The 17,917-nt window shown below is 45.9% G+C and overlaps 1 protein-coding gene across 1 annotated transcript in view; it reads left to right on the forward strand.

Moving 5' to 3' along the window:
* Nucleotides 1-17,917, forward strand: part of PPARA (peroxisome proliferator activated receptor alpha) — a 68,005-nt gene that overhangs the window by 42,103 nt on the left and 7,985 nt on the right. The window contains exons 4-7 of the mRNA XM_028115368.2: nucleotides 8,975-9,135; nucleotides 10,186-10,324; nucleotides 11,104-11,306; nucleotides 16,465-16,912. Coding sequence (XP_027971169.1) covers nucleotides 8,975-9,135; nucleotides 10,186-10,324; nucleotides 11,104-11,306; nucleotides 16,465-16,912 — 951 coding nt within the window. The remainder of the gene's footprint in view (nucleotides 1-8,974; nucleotides 9,136-10,185; nucleotides 10,325-11,103; nucleotides 11,307-16,464; nucleotides 16,913-17,917) is intronic.

Consider the following 17,917-nt stretch of genomic DNA (forward strand, 5'->3'; position numbering starts at 1 on the left):
AGGTGCATGCACTCTCAACCCAGCAGGCCCGCTGGGGACAGACATCGTTTTAAAAGGAGACACATGGCAGCCGTATTTGGGATTGTGCATGCGGTGCGTGACATATGTTGTTGCCGTGCGCCATGGTGACCTTCACGTTGGGGACGAATGAGAAGCAAGGGAAGCAGATAGATTGAGAAAGCTTCCTGCAGCAGAGTTCTTTATCATAACTTAAGAGAAAGAATTTGCTCCACCTGTATCAACTTGAATCCACGTAAGAAGCAACAATGAATGAAAATAAACAAGCTTGACAATACATTCTGTATGATTCCATTCGTGTAAGATCTCCAACACCAGACAGCGCTGAATGTGGTCGGTGGGTATGGGCACACATCTGGGAAAGCTCGTGCCAGTTTTATGATGCTGGTCCCCTGCAGAGCGGAAGGTGGGATTGGGCAGAGGGTCCCACCCGGACCTTAGCTCCCGTAGGTTGCACTTTAGACAGAAGGCATGAGGCAATGTGATAAAACATTACCTTTGTAAATCTGGGCGGCAGGGGTCCTACTGTATATTTTTCTGTATGTTTGAGATACTTTAAAGAAAAATAAAAGCAGCAGAAAGGAGCATTCCTGGCAGAAGGAAAGAGCATCTTGCGCAAAGCCTCACATAATCCTTGTAAAAACTCAGTGAGAAGACTGTTGTCGTTTTACAAGTGGAAATAAACTCACAGATATCAGGTAACGTGGCCTGGTCACACAGCTAGAAAGAGACCGTGCCAAGACCTGAGCCCATGCCCCTCAGCTGGCTCTGAAGCCATGTTCTTCGTACGAACATCCGTTTTGGCAGCAGTGTCCTTGACCCAGAAAATCAGGCATTGCACGATCCAAGCGAGACCCTGAGATGACGAGTTAATGGACTCTGTGGCCTTCCTGTCTGAACAGCCTTTGTAGTGACCCGAACAGACCTTTATAAATGGTTTGCGGTTTTTGTTTTAAGATTTTTTAAAATGATTTATTTATTTATTTATTTATTTATTTGAGAGAGAGAGACAGAGAGAGACAGAGAGAGCACAAGCAGAAGGAGAGGGAGAAGCAGACTCCCCAGCTGAGCTGGGAACCCAACGTGGGGCTTGATCCCGGGACCTGGAGATCACGACCTGAGCTGAAGGCAGATGCTTAACCATCTGAGCCACCCAGGCGCCCCAGTGGTTTGCGTTTTGACTGCCTTTCTCATGATGTGTTTTTGAGGGAGTGAGCTTTGAGGGAAAGGAGCAGACGTCCAGGGTGATGGGAGCTTCCAGAAACAGCGAGGAAGGGGAGACGAGGAAAAGCCTCTGGGGTGTGGGATCACCTTGCAGAGCCTCGGTAGGTCGCCTCTTGGCTGACCTGTGCTACTGTCCGGGACAGTGACAGCCCAGGCTGCTGGGCACCATGGTAGCCACTGCGCACGCCTTGTCTCCCTGAACCCCAAGAGCAACGTTTGAGCTCGTTATTCTGTTTCTTTGAGTTAAGAGGTAGGGAGACAGACAGCTGGGACATGCTGGAGATGACAAGCTCAGAGTAGGAGAAAACCCAGGGTCAAACCCAGCTCTCAACCCCTCCACATGGGTCTTTGATTCAGCACATTGCAGACACACCACATGCTGTCCAGTTGTTTTCATGTACTATTTGTGGTCATACTGACTACCAGAAATTTCTTTTCTTCTGGATTTGAGAAGATTTATCTCTGTCCATTTCTTTCTTTTTTTTTTTTTTAAAGAAGGCAGTTCCCCCCCCCACCCTTCTTTGGAAAACATATTGTTCATTTTATGATGAAAGATTCAAGGATACACTTTTCCTACAGGTCACACACACTCTCGAGGTCGTTCTCAAATAAGGAACTTGCGTGAGCAGGGTGGGCGTTCAGTTGTAAAACCTCTGGAACGTTCTGTTCTAGCCATGGACAGGAATAGTGTTCAGACACCCACTTTCTCCAGGAAGGTAGAGTCCACAGTGGCCACTCTGCCTGGATTTTCTTTCTCCCAAGTCCTCACCCTCAAACAGGAGGAATCCGAAATTACGTTCTTCCAGTTTGTCTCAAGGTTGTCTTTTAGGTCATTGCCAAGAACTATGATCTAAAATGTATTCCTAAGCCATCTGAAAGCTCTGACACATAAGACTTGGAAATGTCATATAAACTAGCCTCATGGTCCATATGCTTCATCAAAAGCCACACTGGACCCAAGTCCACGGGCTGCCATGTGCTTCGCATCTAAATAAAGTAAGGGCAAGGGTTTTGGGGGAGAGAGTACCACCCTGGTCTTCACAAGAGTAGTTCTTGTTCCTTCAAAGGGACTTCGTGGCAAAAACAAAAGAGGGGGAACTTACAAAACGTGATCACATTGAAATGCACTCGACGCACACCCCCGACTCTGGGCCCCTGGCCTTCCGGGCCCTGGGCATGCGGTCAGCTGTCCATAGCTTCTCCAGCTTCTCCTCACTGTTGTTGTTGATCCTTTGGGTCATTTGGCATCATCTCTTGCTTCTTAAAATCTTGCTTTGTTTCCTTTCCAGGTTCTCCAGTGCTCGTGTGACTAGCTAATTTGAGATAAGATTATCGCTTATTTGTAAATTAGATTTTCCATCCTTCAGGGGGTATTTCTGCATTATGTAAATGGCTCCTATGGAAGGGCCGTCTATAAAATGTATTCACTTTAAACTTTACACCCAGGAGAACAGATGGGCGAGGCTGCTTGCACGGCCAATCTCTTTCGCCCCTGATTTTTCTTAGCGACTTTATTGGCATACAGTAAACTGCACATAGCTAAAGTGTACAATTTGATGTGTACACACACATTTTGAGTATGTAACCATCACCACAATGAAAATAGTGACCGAACTCGTCACCTCCAAATTTACTTGTGCCCTTTTTTTTTTTTTAAATAAAGCTTTCATTTATTTATTTGACAGAGAGAGAGACAGCGAGAGAGGGAACACAATCAGGGGGAGTGGGAGAGGGAGAAGCAGGCTTCCCGCCGAGCAGGGAGCCCAATGCGGGGCTCGATTCCAGGACCCTGGGACCATGACCTGAGCCGAAGGCAGACGTTTAACGACTGAGCCACCCAGGCGCCCCACTTGCCCTTTTATAAACCCTCTTCCCCACCCCTGGGTCTCCCTCTCCCTCTTGAGCAACACCGATCTTTCTATCATTATAGATCTGTCTGTAGCTCCTAGAATTTTATATAGAAAGAATAATGCAGTAGGTATTTTTTTCAGCTGACTTCTTTCACTCAGCAAAATTCTTTTGAGATTCATTTGCATCGAAGCACATATCAATAGCTCAGGTTTTTTTATGTGTCGTATGGATACGCCACTGTTTATTTACCCATACACCTGTCGAAGAACATTTGAGTTGCTTCCAGGTATCAGCTGTTACAAATAATGCTGCTGGCAACATTCACGTACAAGTCTCTGTGTGGACATGTGCTTTAGCTTCTCTCCGCTAAATACCTAGGAGCAAATGGCTGGGACCTAAGGTAGATGTATGTTTGACTTTTAAGAAACTGCCAAAATCTTTTCCAGAGTGGTATATCACTTTTTTAAAAGATTTTATTTATTTACTTGACAGAGAGAGAGAGAGAGAGCACAAGCGAGGGGCAGCAGGAGGGGGAGAAGGAGAAGCAGGCTCCCCGCTGAGCAGGGAACCCAATGCAGGGCTCGATTCCAGGACCCCAGGATCATGACCTGAGCCGACCGAGCCACCTAGACGCCCCTGAGCTTTATATCATTTTAGGTTCCCACCAGTGAGTGTGAGAGCTCCAGCTCATGCACACCCTCTATCAACATCAGATACGGTCAGTCTTCTGGGTTGTAGCCACCCTAACAGGTGTGTAATGGGATGTCACGGTGGTGGTTTTCATTTGCATTTACCCAAGGCCTGATGATGCTGAGGCTCTTTTGCCAGATATCTTCTTTTTTAAAATGTTTTTAATGAAGTATAGTTGACACACAGTGTTACATTAGCTTCAGGTGTACAACACGGTGACTTCCCAATTCCGTGCATGACCCAGCGCTCACCACTATACGCTGTCACCATCTGTCGCCGCACAATGTTACTATGATAGTTCAGACTATACCTCCAATGCTGTATGTGTCTTCCGCATGACTTGCTTATGTGATAACTCCAAGCTTGTACCTCATATGTACACATCTTCTTGGGTGACATTTCTGTTCAAACCTTTTGCCCATTTTAAAGTGAGTGGTTTCCTTGCTCTTGACTGTTGAGAGGGATTCATATATTCTGGATACAAGTATTTCATCAGATGTGTGATTTCTGGTAGCTTCTCCTAATCTGTGGCTTGTCTTTTCTTTCCCTTAGCAGTGTTTCTCAAAACACAGAAGTCCTTAATTTTGAGGAAGTGCAATTTGTCAGTGTTTTTCTTTCGTGGATCCTGCTTTTTCTGTGTTATATTTAAGAAATATTTGCCTGACCCGAAGTCACTTTATTCAATAAGTTTTACATTTTTTAGGTTTTACATTTTTGTCCCAGATCTATTGAATTGGTTTTCATAAATGGATCAAAACTTATTTCTTTTCTCGCTCTCTCTTTTGCATTTGTAACTGTTCTCACATACTTTATTAAAAAGACTGCTATCTCCACTATACGGCCTTTGTATTTTTGTCAAAAATCAATTGGCTTTGCCTGCCTGGGCCTGTATTGGTTCCATTTGCCTGTCTCATTTGACACCAATGCCACTAATTTCTGTGTACTGTAGCTTTATAATAACGCCTGAAGTCACGTAGCATTAAATTCTCCTACTTTATTCTTCTTTTCTGAAGATGTTTTGGGTATTCGATTAGTTTTAGAATCGGTTTTTTAATTTCCACCAAAAAAGCCTGCTAAGATTCTGACCGGGATTTGCCTTAAATCAAAAGGTCAACGTGGGGAGAACTGACATCTTGCCAACACTGAGCCTTCCGAGCCGTGAACTTAGTTCCCCTGTTAGATAGCTCTTCGTTAATTTCTCTCTGCAGGGGCGCCCGGGTGGCCCAGTCAGCTAAGTGTTTGCCTGAAGCTTGGGTCCTGACCCAGGGTCCTGGGGTGGGGCCCCGCGTCGGGCTCCCTGCTCAGCGGGGAGTCTGCTTCTCCCTCTGCCTCTGCCCCCCACCAGCTTGTGTGCTCTCTCTCTTGCTCACTCTCTCAAATAAATAAAATCTTAAAAATTTTCTCTCTGCAATGTTTTCCAGTTTTTAATGTACAGATATTTCATATATTTTGGTCAGGTTTATTGCTGAGTGTTTCATATTTTATAGATTTTTAGCATTTTCTACACAGAGGATTATGTCATCTGTCCATAAAGACAGTTTTACTTCTTCCTTTTTAAGCTGGATGCCTTTATTTCTTTTTCTTGCCTTATTACACTGGTTAGAACCTCCAGCACAGTGTTGAATAAGGGGAGACACCCTTGCCTTATTCCTGACCTCAGTCTTTCACCTCTAAGTATGACAATAACTGTTTTTCATAGATTCCCTTTCCTAGGTTGAGGAAGTTCTCCTCCTAATCCTAAGTTTTCTGTGAGTTTTTATCAGAAAGTGATGTTGGATTTTGTCAAATACTATTCCCTCATCCAGTAGGATGATCAAATGGCTTTTCTTTTTTAGTTGGTTGATACAGCAAATTACACTATTTGATTTTCAAAGATTAAGTCAACTTTTCATTCCCAGAATAAATCCTACTTTGTCGTAATGTGTTGTCCTTTTTGTACATGGTGGACTTGTTAAAATTTTGTTAAGAATTTTTGCATCTGGAGGCACCTGGGTGGCTCAGGCGTTAAGCGTCTGCCTTCAGCTCAGGTCATGATCCCGGGGTCCTGGGATCGAGCCCCGCATCGGGCTCCCTGCTCGGCGGGAAGCCTGCTTCTCCCTCTCCCACTCCCCCTGCTTGCGTTCCCGCTCTCGCTGTGTCTCTCTCTGTCAAATAAATAAATAAAATCTTAAAAAAAAGAAAAAAGAATTTTTGTGTCTGGGAGCGCCTGGGTGGCTCAGGCATTAAGCGTCTGCCTTCGGTTCAGGTCATGATCCCAGGGTCCTGGGATCGAGCCCCGCATCAGGCTCCCTGCTCGGCGGGAAGCCTGCTTGTTCCTCTTCCACTCCCCCTGCTTGTGTTCCCTCTCTCGCTGTGTCTCTCTCTGTCAAATGAATAAATAAAGTCTTAAAAAAAAAAAAAGAATTTTTGAGTCTGTGTTCGTGAAGAGTATTGGTTCTAGTTTCCCTGTAAAATCTTTATCTGGTTTTGGTATCAGATTAATGCTGGCCTCATGGAATGAGTTAGGAAGTGCGCCCTCTTCTTCAGTTTTCTGTAAGTATTTCTGTGGAATTGATACTGTTTCTTCCTTAACTGGTTGGTAGATTTCACTTATGAAGCTATTTTTTTCCATCTTATTTCTCTCAGTGTTTCATTTTGGATAGTTTTTTTGCTGTGTCTTCAAGTCTACTAATCTTTTCTTCTGCAGTGTCTAAGCTGGCTCTGATCCCATCCAGTGTACTTCTCACACCAGGTGGTGTAGTCTAACTCACTAGAAGTGTGACACGGTTCTTTTCCGCCCAGTCTCCAGTCTTTCATCCAGATCCTTGAACACTTAGGATACAGTCATAACTTTAATCATCTGTGTTAGTTCAGGTGCAGCCTGACCCTGAGATCATGACCTGAGCCGAAATCAAGAGTCAGACGCTTAACCGACTGAGCCACCCAGGCGCCCCTGTAATTTTTTTTATTGGATGCCATGCATTATGAACTTTGTTCATGATGGATATTTTTGTATTCCCATAAATACTTCTGAGTTTTGTCCTGAGACACAGTGAAGTTACTTGGAAAATGTTTGACCTTTCAGGTCTTGTGTTAGATGGAACCATAACAGTGTTGATCCTACAGTTTAAGTGTGCCCCAGTACTGAGGCAAAACCCTTTTGAGTCCCTTTACCTGACGGCTGGTGGATTCCGAGGCTTTCACTGTGAGTGGTGGTCCCAGAGCTCTGTCCAGCCTTGTCAGAGTCCTGGCCGCTGCTGCAGTGTCTTTTCTTTTAGGCTCTTTTAGCTGATGGATCAAAAAGATACGGGCCTGTACTAATCCACGTACATACACAGGTCCATGAATATTTCTGTATGTAGCCCTCGGTATCTCTGTCTGTTGCCCCGATGCCTGCGGTGCCAACCGGCCACCACGTGGGCCATTCTCACCTCTCCCAGCTGATCTGCAAGCTCCCACGCCACCATTCCTTCCATTCATGGTCTGTCTCCGGTCCACACAATGGTGGCGTCAGGGTGGCTAACCCGTATCCCTGTGGGGGCCGCTTTATCCGCAGACACCCCATGCTGACACGCCTTTGGTCCCACAGAGGCCACTCGTTTCCAAGTTTCCTCGGGTGGCGTCTTCTCCACGCCTCCTTCAGGGAGGCCGTTCCATACCTGTGTGACACGGTGAGCTTGCTTCGTCATACTCTGTACTCCCCCGGGGGACCCCCAACCTCCTAAATGATTTTTGTTTGCACACATTGAAGCCTCGCTCTGTGCTGTAAAGTTCTGTGGGTTTTGACAAACGCATCATGTTGTGTCTTCACCATTACGTTCTCATATGAATTGTTTCACCATCTCCAAAAAAAACCTCTGTTTCACCTGTTCAGCATCCCTCCCACCCTGCCCCCAGCAACTCACCTTTGTACCAAACCTATAATTCAGCCTCCCCAAAACGTCAGGTATTTAAATTGTATAGTTTAAAGTTGCCTTTTCAGGCCGGCCTTTCTTTTTATCCCTCCACCTATCGAAGGGCGTCTTGGTTACTTCTGATTTGGGGAGATTAACACTAAAGCTTGTATAGACATCCGTGTGTAGGTTTTTGTGTGAACTCAGTCCTCAGATCACTTGGGTAAATACCTAGGAGTGCAATCCCTTTAAGACTGTTTTGCCAAACTGTCGTCCAACGCGGCTGCACCATTCTACCGTCCCAGGAGCCACGAGCGAGCATTCCTGTCGCTGCACATTCTCGCCAGCATGCAGTGTCGTCAGGGGTCTCTTTAATTTTTTTTAAAGATTTTATTTATTTATTTATTTATTTATTTATTTATTTATTTATTTGAGAGAGAGACAGGAGAGAGAGGGCATGCACAAGCAGGGAGAAGGGCAGAGGCAGAGGAGAAGCAGGGTTCCCGTGGAGCAGGGAGCCCCATGCGGGGCTCGATCCCAGGACCCCGGGATCATGACCTGAGCCGAAGGCAGACGCTTAACCGACTGAGCCACCCAGGCGCTCATGTTTGTTTTAGCCAGTCTAATAGGTGCCTAGTGATGTCTCGTTTTAAGTCACAATTTCCTAATGACAAGTGATACTGATTTGCTACCATTCTTCAGTGAGGTATCTGTTCAGATCTTCTGCCCATTTTTTAATTGAGTTGTTTGTTTTATCGTTGAGTTTTAAGACCTCTCTGTGTATTTTGGATACAAGTCTCTTATGAGATGTGTGTTTTGCGAATATTTCCTCCCTGCCTGTGGCTTGTCTTTTTCATTCTCTTGGCAGTGTCTTTTGCAGAGCAGAAAGAAGTTTTTTAATTTTAAGAAAGTCCAACCTAATTTTTTTGGTAATCTTTCATGGATTGTTGCCTTTAGTGTTGCCCACACGGATTTTTATCCTGTGTTCTGGTGTGATTTACTGAGTTAACATTTGCAGAAGAGCTGGAGGGAAGCAGAGTACAAATTGTGTGTAGGCCGAGCCGGGGTGGGGGAGGGGAGACAGCTGGGTGTGTGGGTCCAGAACCCGGGGGCGGCCCAGCGGCAGGTTTGGGGATGCCACGATGGTAACTGGAGGCACCCAGGCAGGGGTGGGACAGCCCAGGACAGGGGCCAGCCCAGGCTGGGAACTCTGCCCACTAGCCGGCGCCTCCCCACAACGCAATCATGTCCTCGTAAACCTGGTATAGAATCGATGATGGTGTCTGGAATGCTCATCAGTCTTTCTCCTCTGTTCTCAGACACCCTCTCACCAGCTTCAAGTCCCTCGTCGGTCACTTACCCAGTGGCTCCCGGTAGTGCTGATGAACCTTCCAGCATAGCCTTGAACATTGAATGCAGAATCTGTGGGGACAAAGCCTCAGGCTACCATTACGGCGTTCATGCGTGTGAAGGCTGCAAGGTACGGTGGACCCCGGCAGGGAGGAGAGTCCCTGCTCGGGACGACGGGTGCTTCCTTTTATTTTAAACACAGATTTTCATCATCACTAAAAAGATCTGGCCATCAGAGGTGTCAGGCCCCCACATCATGCTTTTAGGACTTTGTGTACACTCTCCAGCTCTGGTACTTCATGTACCTGATATGTGGGGGAATCGCATTATCTCAGTGTTCGGTTAAAATCAGAAATCTCCTTCCCCTGTGCGTGCTGAGACAGTTTACTGACTTTTGGAAGATACCACAGCCTCTCCTGGTGCAGGCACGACCCGCGTCCTTGACACAGCAATGCCGCGCCTGAGCCCGGGCTGGCCTTGGAGGCCAGGGCCCCAAGAAATTGCTGTCCCCGCTCCCGCAGGCCCACCGGACCTGCCCATCTGAAATATGCAGGAATGAGTGGGAAGCAAACAGAAAAAGAACCAGAGCAAATACAGACGCCTTCACAAGCCTTCTGACCATGAACCTGTAAAGTAGCCTTTCCTACCTGGCTGTGCCTGAGTTCCTGTTGTTACATTTTGTTTCTCATGGACTAAGTCCTGAAGTTTCTTACTGGGTAGAGTTTAGTGCTTTTGTAAAGCACGAGCGTTGTTTACAAACAGGTGGCTTCCTTTTATTGGTTTATTATAATTTTTGTCTTTCAGGGAGTTAGTATTCTCTTACGTAGAGATTTGTGTAGTCACAAATCTGGACGTGAGTTGGGGAGGGAAAGTGACACTTGTATGAATGGGGACAGGACTGAGTGACTCTGGGAGACCATAACCGGGTCTTCCCAAGCCAGATGAGGACGTCTTGAAACGACTTTGAATTTTGCCTCATTTTGTTAGTTTTTCATCTTACACGTAATGAAATTTAAATTTTTCAATTTGTCCCAATTAAGTAAGACTTCTTAGAACGATTTCGCTAATTTCAGTCCACTTGGGAAGTACAGTAAGTGAACGACCAGAAATGTGAGTAAAGCCGCGATGCTGACTTAGCGGCCCACCGCAGCCCCTCCCCAACCGTGCGTCCGTCCCACAGGGTTTCTTCCGGAGGACCATCCGGCTGAAGCTGGCCTATGACAAATGTGACCGCAGCTGCAAGATTCAGAAAAAGAACCGGAATAAGTGCCAATACTGTCGTTTCCACAAGTGCCTTTCGGTCGGGATGTCCCATAACGGTAGGTAAGGTTGTCTAGTGTACTTCCCCAGCCCGTGCCTCAGCTTACCTCCCTTGTCTGGCCGCCACAGACTGTGTTTTGAATGAATGTGTGGCAACACTTAGTGCCCAGATCATTTTGCAACCAGAATAGCCCAGAAAGGGAGCAGTGTCACATAGCTGAGACGCAGCAGAGCTCCTGGAATTCCACTTAGACACTTCTCACGGTAAGACTTTGATGGAAGCTTTTCAGCCCGATTGGAAACGCCCCCAGGACGCCAGAATGGTCCCAGAGTCTGCACGAAGCATGTGCCATTGCAAACACCATCCCACATGGCGAATGTCATTATTCTGAAACCTACTGTCCTTTTAGAACGTGCCAATGATGACGCGAGGGTAAATCTAAAATGACTAATTCCTAGCAGTTGCATGTCCACCTTCTGGACAAAGAAAAAGGTGTCACATGAACTCGCCCTGGGGGAAACTGCCATCTCCTTGAACTAAGGGTCAATTTGGGACCTCATGACAGTAAACAACCTTCAACCGATCCTGTTGACGAAATGAGGGATTGCCTTTCCTTTTAACCTTTTGAAAGAGTCCAAAATTGATGGAGGGTTGAGTTTTATTTTCCTCTCTCCGGAATAGAACGTTGACTAGTCCCGAGGGGCAGCTTTGCGCTCGCTGGTGGTCGAGTTCTCGGTGCGCACTCTCCGCCCAGCGGCCGGTCCCCTGCCATGCGCCCCAGTGCTCACCTCTGCCCCCTTCCCATTCTCTCCCATGTCCCCCCCTCCCCGCCCCCAGCAATTCGCTTTGGACGAATGCCAAGATCTGAAAAAGCAAAACTGAAAGCGGAAATTCTCACCTGTGAACATGACCCAGAAGATGCAGAAACGGCAGATCTGAAGTCCCTCGCCAAGAGAATTTATGAGGCCTACCTCAAGAACTTCAACATGAACAAGGTCAAGGCCCGGGTCATCCTCGCGGGGAAGGCCAGCAATAACCCGGTAGGTGACCTCGCTGCTGCTTGGGCTCCTGCCTGAGGTGCCCCCCTGGCCGCAGGGAGGGGCTAAGGAAACAGCCGTTGGATGGCGGGAAGGCAGGAAGGCAGGACGGCTTTGTGGGCCCCGAGGCAGCAGGCCGAGGCAGCTTATCAGCAACCCCGATCTTCAGGTTCCTCCACCTCAGAGCTCCTAGCAACGAGGTCATTACAATGACTGTGTAATTAATAAACCAAAAAAAAAAAAAAAAGAAAGAAAGAAAGAAAGAAAAGAAAAGAAAAAAATCTGGTTAATAGCTTAGGGTCATCTCTTAAGTGCATTTTTTAAACACCTCTATTTTTTTTCTTAAATTTCTATTTTAATGCCAGAAAATGAAAGCATTTTCTTTCCCTCAACAGTGTTCCGGCTCCTTCCCCTAAATCTCCTCCGTCCTCTCCAACCCCCCTGCCCTGCAGCCCCCCACCCATCCCACCCCTGTTTCTTCAGTGAAAAGGCAAGGACATCTCTGGGTTTAGAAAGGGCTGTTTGTTCACAGAAACTCTGTTGTCTTTTCTGGACCGTTCTGGGCCTTTTCTGTAGTGCACTCTGCCACCCGCCCCCAGCCCCGCGGTCGGCTCAGTCCCTGTGTTCATTGCAGAACTGATCTCAGAGCTACTTCAAAGAGGGGCCAGCCCAGGGTTGGCTAATGAAGATATTTTTACCTTTTTCCTACGAGCATGGCAAAACAGGTTTAATTCGTACTAATGAGTAGCTTAAAGCGATCCTGATTGGGAATTACAAGCTGGAATTTTTAGTCACAGGAAAATGAAGTATTTCACAAGCTATTTACTTTCATGAACAAACCAAACCTCTTTTACTGAGTCTTTAATTCTTCAGTAAAATTCTCCAATTAAATAGGCTGAGACATTTCAGAAGGGCTCAAGCAAACTCTATTAAATTGGTAAAACCACACCCATGCTGGGAGGCCCCAGGGGCTTTTATAAATTAGACCCTTTCTGGATCATAAGGGTGAAAGCAAAGTAACCTTTTAATTTTGAGTTTCTCTCCTGGAAATGGTTAGGAGAGATCTTCCTTCCATTTCTCTCTTGGGGTTTTAGAATTTAAAGGAAACTTAAAAGTCAACTTTACTCGTAACCAAACACTCTTGTTTAGTATCAGTCTCATTCCCACGGAGTACCCTTCTGCATACCCCACTGAGATCTGCACACTCTTGGAAGGAGCCCTGTCCCCCTTGGCCCAAGCTCGGAGCTCACAGTGTGGGACACAGCCTCTGCTTTTCTCTTTTCCGTGGCCTGTAGATCATATAACACGAAGACCTACAGCTCACCTAGAACCGGTTAGGGGCTGGGTGGGCCAGAAGGGGGATGCTGTGGGAAGGTGGCCGGGAGACGGTGGACAGAGGGTCTTGGGAGGAGGAAGGAAGCTGCCGGAAGCCTGTAGATCCCATTGTTTTGGGAAAAGATGGGTGTTAGCTGAGGGCTGAGGGTGGTGGGAGAGGTACTGAACGTTTCTGTCTGGGCCTGGGGCCGGTCTGAGCTGCGGAGATTTCAGAACCGGAGGCCAGACAACCACCAGGGCCCTTAGTGACCCGGTCGGAGCTCGTCAGGGCCCCGGCTGCCCTGTGACTTGAGGGTAGCAGAAACAGAAGCAGAGCGGAGGCACGGGGGTACATCGGTCCCATCTGAACTTGGCTTCCAAAAGACGTGCTTTTCAACAGCATCTTAAGAAGTTGGTGTGTTGACGCTTGAGGTGTTAAAAATACAAGAAGCCTCTCCAGGAGGCCACACGCAGTGAGAGGGTGAGGAGCGCTGAAGTCCACGGGAATGCAAGAATGCACGAGTACTCTCATTCTGTAATGTCACAGACCGTCATAACTTCCTTCATTCAAATGAAGGGGACGGCACATGTTTATCTCAAAGGTTCCCATGTTGCTCAAAATCGTCGGGAATCATCTTTAGAGTCTTTGAATGTCTTCAGTCATGGAGAATCTGTGTCCTCTAAGAAGATAATTGAATTTTAGACAAAATCATGAGTGCTTTGTAGCCAGTCAGTTAACAGTCAAGTGTCTTGTCTGAGAAGAATGAATGAAGCAAGGGGATGAGATTTTGGCACGTGGCCGAGAATAGATTCTAACATGCGTTTTGGAAGGGCCTTCAACATTATTCTCAGCGTTTCAAGATCTTTGGGACAAGGGGCCCCCTGGGCACCATCCTGAAATGGCTTTGGGGGGATGATGCACCACGTGGTGGGGTTTTGCCCGCGGTGTTATGCTGAAATATTACACCGACAACTTAAGTTGCCTTAAGATTAAAAAACATACTTAATATTTTATACCGTTTCTTGAAATGTGTAGTAAAATCTAACCAAAAGCTTATTAAATGGTTTCATCCAAAGCAATTCTACCAATAAATCACAATTTTTTCCTAAAAGATGGTGCTGCCTGATTTTATGTAGAAAATGCTATTTAGATGTATGTAAAGATGAGTTCTTGTCAGTAGCATCATTAACACACACAGAACACCATCAGGCGTGAGCACGAGTGATAGATGTCAGTTAGGAGAACCTTCTGGTCTTGGTGGGGAGTGATTTGGGGGTGGGGGCTGGGCAGCTTTCTGCCTCGTGCTATTTAAACTCCTGACAACATGCTTTATTTATCTGAAATGACCACCTGTGATGTCAGATACATTCATATTCAAACTTAAGTATAAAAGGCGCATTCCATAATTAAATATAAGCAGCATGGATTTTTTTAAATAGTCCTATCAACAGTGTTTATCAAGCGTGTTAGTATATGCATTTTCTCTTGAGTTTCCATAAACATTGGTTTCTAAATGTTAGCACTGGTTTTGAATTGAGATGGTTTCTAATTTTGTCTGTTAATGAGGGCCTGCCTTCTTAAAATCCAAGTGATAATTTTATAAAAATGAAATGAAGTATTTGTACCAGATACATCCCCATTTACGAGAATATGTTTCACATAAAACTAGTCCCAGGCGGGTTTCACGGGCGTGTGTCCTGTTTCACAAGGCCCTTTGCCTGGAAGGGCCCCGCATTGGGATTTCATTCCCTGCTGTTGCTGTCTTGAAATTCTTCATCATTTTTGAACAAGGGGGCCCACGTTTTCATTTTGCCCCAAGCCCTGCAAATTCCATGGCCGGTCCCGCGCCGGTCATGAGAATCTTCAGCAAAGGACGCAAGTGCTCTGGGATCACACATTTGGGGAACCCATGCCCAGCCTGTCCCTGTTCCTGAAGCTTCCCCAGCACACACCTGCTGCGGTAGAGAGTCTGGAAGGCGCTAACATCATTTAACTCAGCGTTTCCCAAATTTCTTTGGGCCACACAACTTTTGTTTTTAATGCCTTTGTTTCTGCCGAAGGTTACAAAGCCAGGGATACAGCCAAGGTGGCCTACTAGTGTATTTTCTGGAATTGAAGGGATACTGCTGCGTATCCCTAGAATGTTAATTCCTTCAATGTGAGCAACTTCCCAGAAAACAGAACTGCCCCCAAACTTTCCCCAAACAACAGTAATCCGGCCTGCTTTTACAGTGTTTGGAAGGAGATGGTTTTAGTCTTCCTTAACCAGACTTGAGATAGTCAGGACTTTGGCTTTGAATTTTGTATTCAGATTGTTTTCACTCACGCACAGGTAATTTTTCGAGTATCCCCTTTCTTCAGACTTAGAATCAAATTATTTTTTTTTTGTCCAACGCTGCATTGCAAATTCTGATTTTGCTTAAACATTTCTAAGACAATCCCTTGCATTGTTCCAACACGCTTGCCTTGCTTCTGAGACAAGGACACCCTCCAGGTGCCCTGAAGATGTTTTTTTGCTGTGGTTCCTCTAGGTGCTCTTGGGAGCCCAGGAATAGGGGACACATCGTGCCGTGGGGCCAGATAGAGTGTCAGTGACATGTTTTGCCCATTGGCAGAGTGAGTCTTAAAATCATGAGCTGCTTAGGCATTCTACATTTTGTGTATCCTGGTAGGAGTTGAAAATAATGCTTCGGCCCACCTCATTACTGATCTATAGAACACATTATAAATCAGAGAGATAGCCGAGAGACTGTCATTTCTTCTGCTCCACGCACAGATCCGGTGTACATTTTGGCCAGCAGCACAAAACATTCATGTTGTTCCCCTGTGCCCCACCAGATATATGATCCCTTCTGGCCATGCTGGCTTCAAATAATAGGGCCAACCGTCTCTTCTTTCCTCCACTAGGTACTTAGAAAATGGCAGGACCCGTGGGCTTAGAAGCAAATGGTATATGGCCACATGTAGGCTGCTGGTCCACGGGTTTGCACTTGTTCCAGAACACAGAGCACCGAAGTGCAGATCTCAGTCCTACACTCAAGGAGGTGAGGGTCCTTCAAGATTTGCCCAGGTTACCCCCAGAGAGCAAGGGCTTAACAATGCTTGTTTGCTTATTGCTACGCAAACATGAACACCAACTTTCCAAGTTCTATTTACGTGCCAAATTTACTCATGCGGCAGTGTCAGGTAACAATGGTTATCTCCAAAGTTCATAAAATGGTAAAATTAAGAATTACTGTAGGGATGAGGGAAAGAGGTGAAGGCACACATTTTTAGTTATAAAATTAATAAGCCCTGAGGATGAAAAGGAGGACTACGGTCAGTAATGTTGTAGTTACGTTGTCACGACTCCGCTCGAGGGGCGGGCACCGCCTAATGTGCAGACGTGTCGAATCACGAGTCACGCTATGCTGTGCCCCTGAAACTCATGTAACATTGTGTGTCAACTGTTCTTCAGTGATAAAAATGTCAAAGTTATTGTAGTTAGGGCCATTGCAGAGGTATTTAGGAGTTCAGAGAATGTCATAAAGTATTAAAAGTGCTTTGCGAATATTCTCTTGTTAGCTTTATTGCCGAAATCAGGACTTACCTTTCGTAACAATGAAATCCCCACCCAGTGTCAGGCACTGATGATTATTATCTTACTGATTTGTATTGCTAGTTCCCTATGAATGTCTTTGTGTCCCCAACCAATTCTGAGGTTATTTAAGGACGAAGACTGCATTTTGTTCATGTTGCACTTCTCCGCAGGTGACCTACAGACAGTGGCTGCTCATCAGTTCATTGATAATTAAGAGGACAGCCTGTCACCAGTGACCTGGCTCATTTCCATGTCTTTCTTTGCAGCCCTTTGTCATACACGACATGGAGACATTGTGTATGGCTGAGAAGACTCTGGTGGCCAAGTTGGTGGCCAATGGCATCCAGAACAAGGAGGCAGAAGTCCGCATCTTCCACTGCTGCCAGTGCACGTCCGTGGAGACCGTCACTGAGCTCACTGAGTTCGCCAAGTCCATCCCTGGCTTCGCCAACTTGGACTTGAATGATCAGGTCACTTTGCTGAAATATGGAGTTTATGAGGCCATATTTGCCATGCTGTCTTCTGTGATGAATAAAGACGGGATGCTGGTAGCATATGGAAATGGTTTTATAACTCGTGAATTCCTAAAGAGCCTAAGGAAACCATTTTGTGATATCATGGAACCTAAGTTTGATTTTGCAATGAAGTTCAACGCGCTAGAGCTGGACGACAGTGATATCTCCCTTTTTGTGGCTGCTATAATTTGCTGTGGAGGTAAGTCATTGGCCGAATCTGGTGCCACGTCACCTGCAGCCTCCTATCCCGCAGGACAGCAGTAAATCTGGTCTGTGCGTGAGTGGTGCACAGTGGAGTGCACACTGGCAGGCGGGAGGGCGTCTGAGCCCCTGCGTCACCACCACTGGGAATTAAGTGAGAATTATATCATATTGTATCATAGTATAGCATACGTTATTATATATAAATACACGTTTGTACATTATATAAATGTTCCATTCATAATTATGTTACATACATAATATTCTATTTCTAAGTATAACTATCAAATATTTTAGGTGCAATGGTAATATAATTTTATCTAGCATATCTAATATCTAATACATATTAGAATCATAATATATGGTGTGTATTATTATTGTTATATAATTCTATTATTATAGTATTATATCCATATCATAGACAGTATTCTATGAAATGCCATACAGATGTTAGTAGAGTTTATCTCACTATTGGTATATTTATTCTATTTCATAATGAAAAATATCAGTAGCTAACTGGCAGTGTTTGCAGTTCGCTTTGCCAAAGGAAATGGATCCCAGTGAAGGAAAATCTGGGCCTCTCTGCAGGGAAGCTGGCTCTGCAGCTCCCAGAATTTTGGCTCAGTGTCCTGTTCCTTTAAATAACCCTGTCCTGGTAGAAGAAGGTCATCCGTATACTGTAAACTCAGCTGACCTTACCCAGCCTGGGGGAGACCGATGGGGCGACCACCGACCGCCACCACAAACTGCTAGAAGCTGTGCTATGCCCCACAGTTGGCTGACTTGTGGAGCTGAGGCTGGCCACAGCCGCCCAGACTCCGGAAGGCCCACAAGGCCTGTGCCTGTAACTATCCAGCTGCGCACGGTCAGGTGGAGGGAGTCCTTATGCTCTGGCAAAAAATGTAGAATGCAGAACAGTTGTACGTAAGCCACCCTTGTCCTTTGTATGCTCAAGATGTAGTGTTGTGGGTAAAAAGCAATTGCACCACCCTTATGAGTGGTA

Source organism: Eumetopias jubatus, unplaced genomic scaffold (assembly GCF_037043125.1).
Source record: "Eumetopias jubatus isolate StellerSeaLion01/CBP00866 unplaced genomic scaffold, mEumJub1_p1.0 scaffold_8, whole genome shotgun sequence".
NCBI lineage: Eukaryota > Metazoa > Chordata > Mammalia > Carnivora > Otariidae > Eumetopias > Eumetopias jubatus.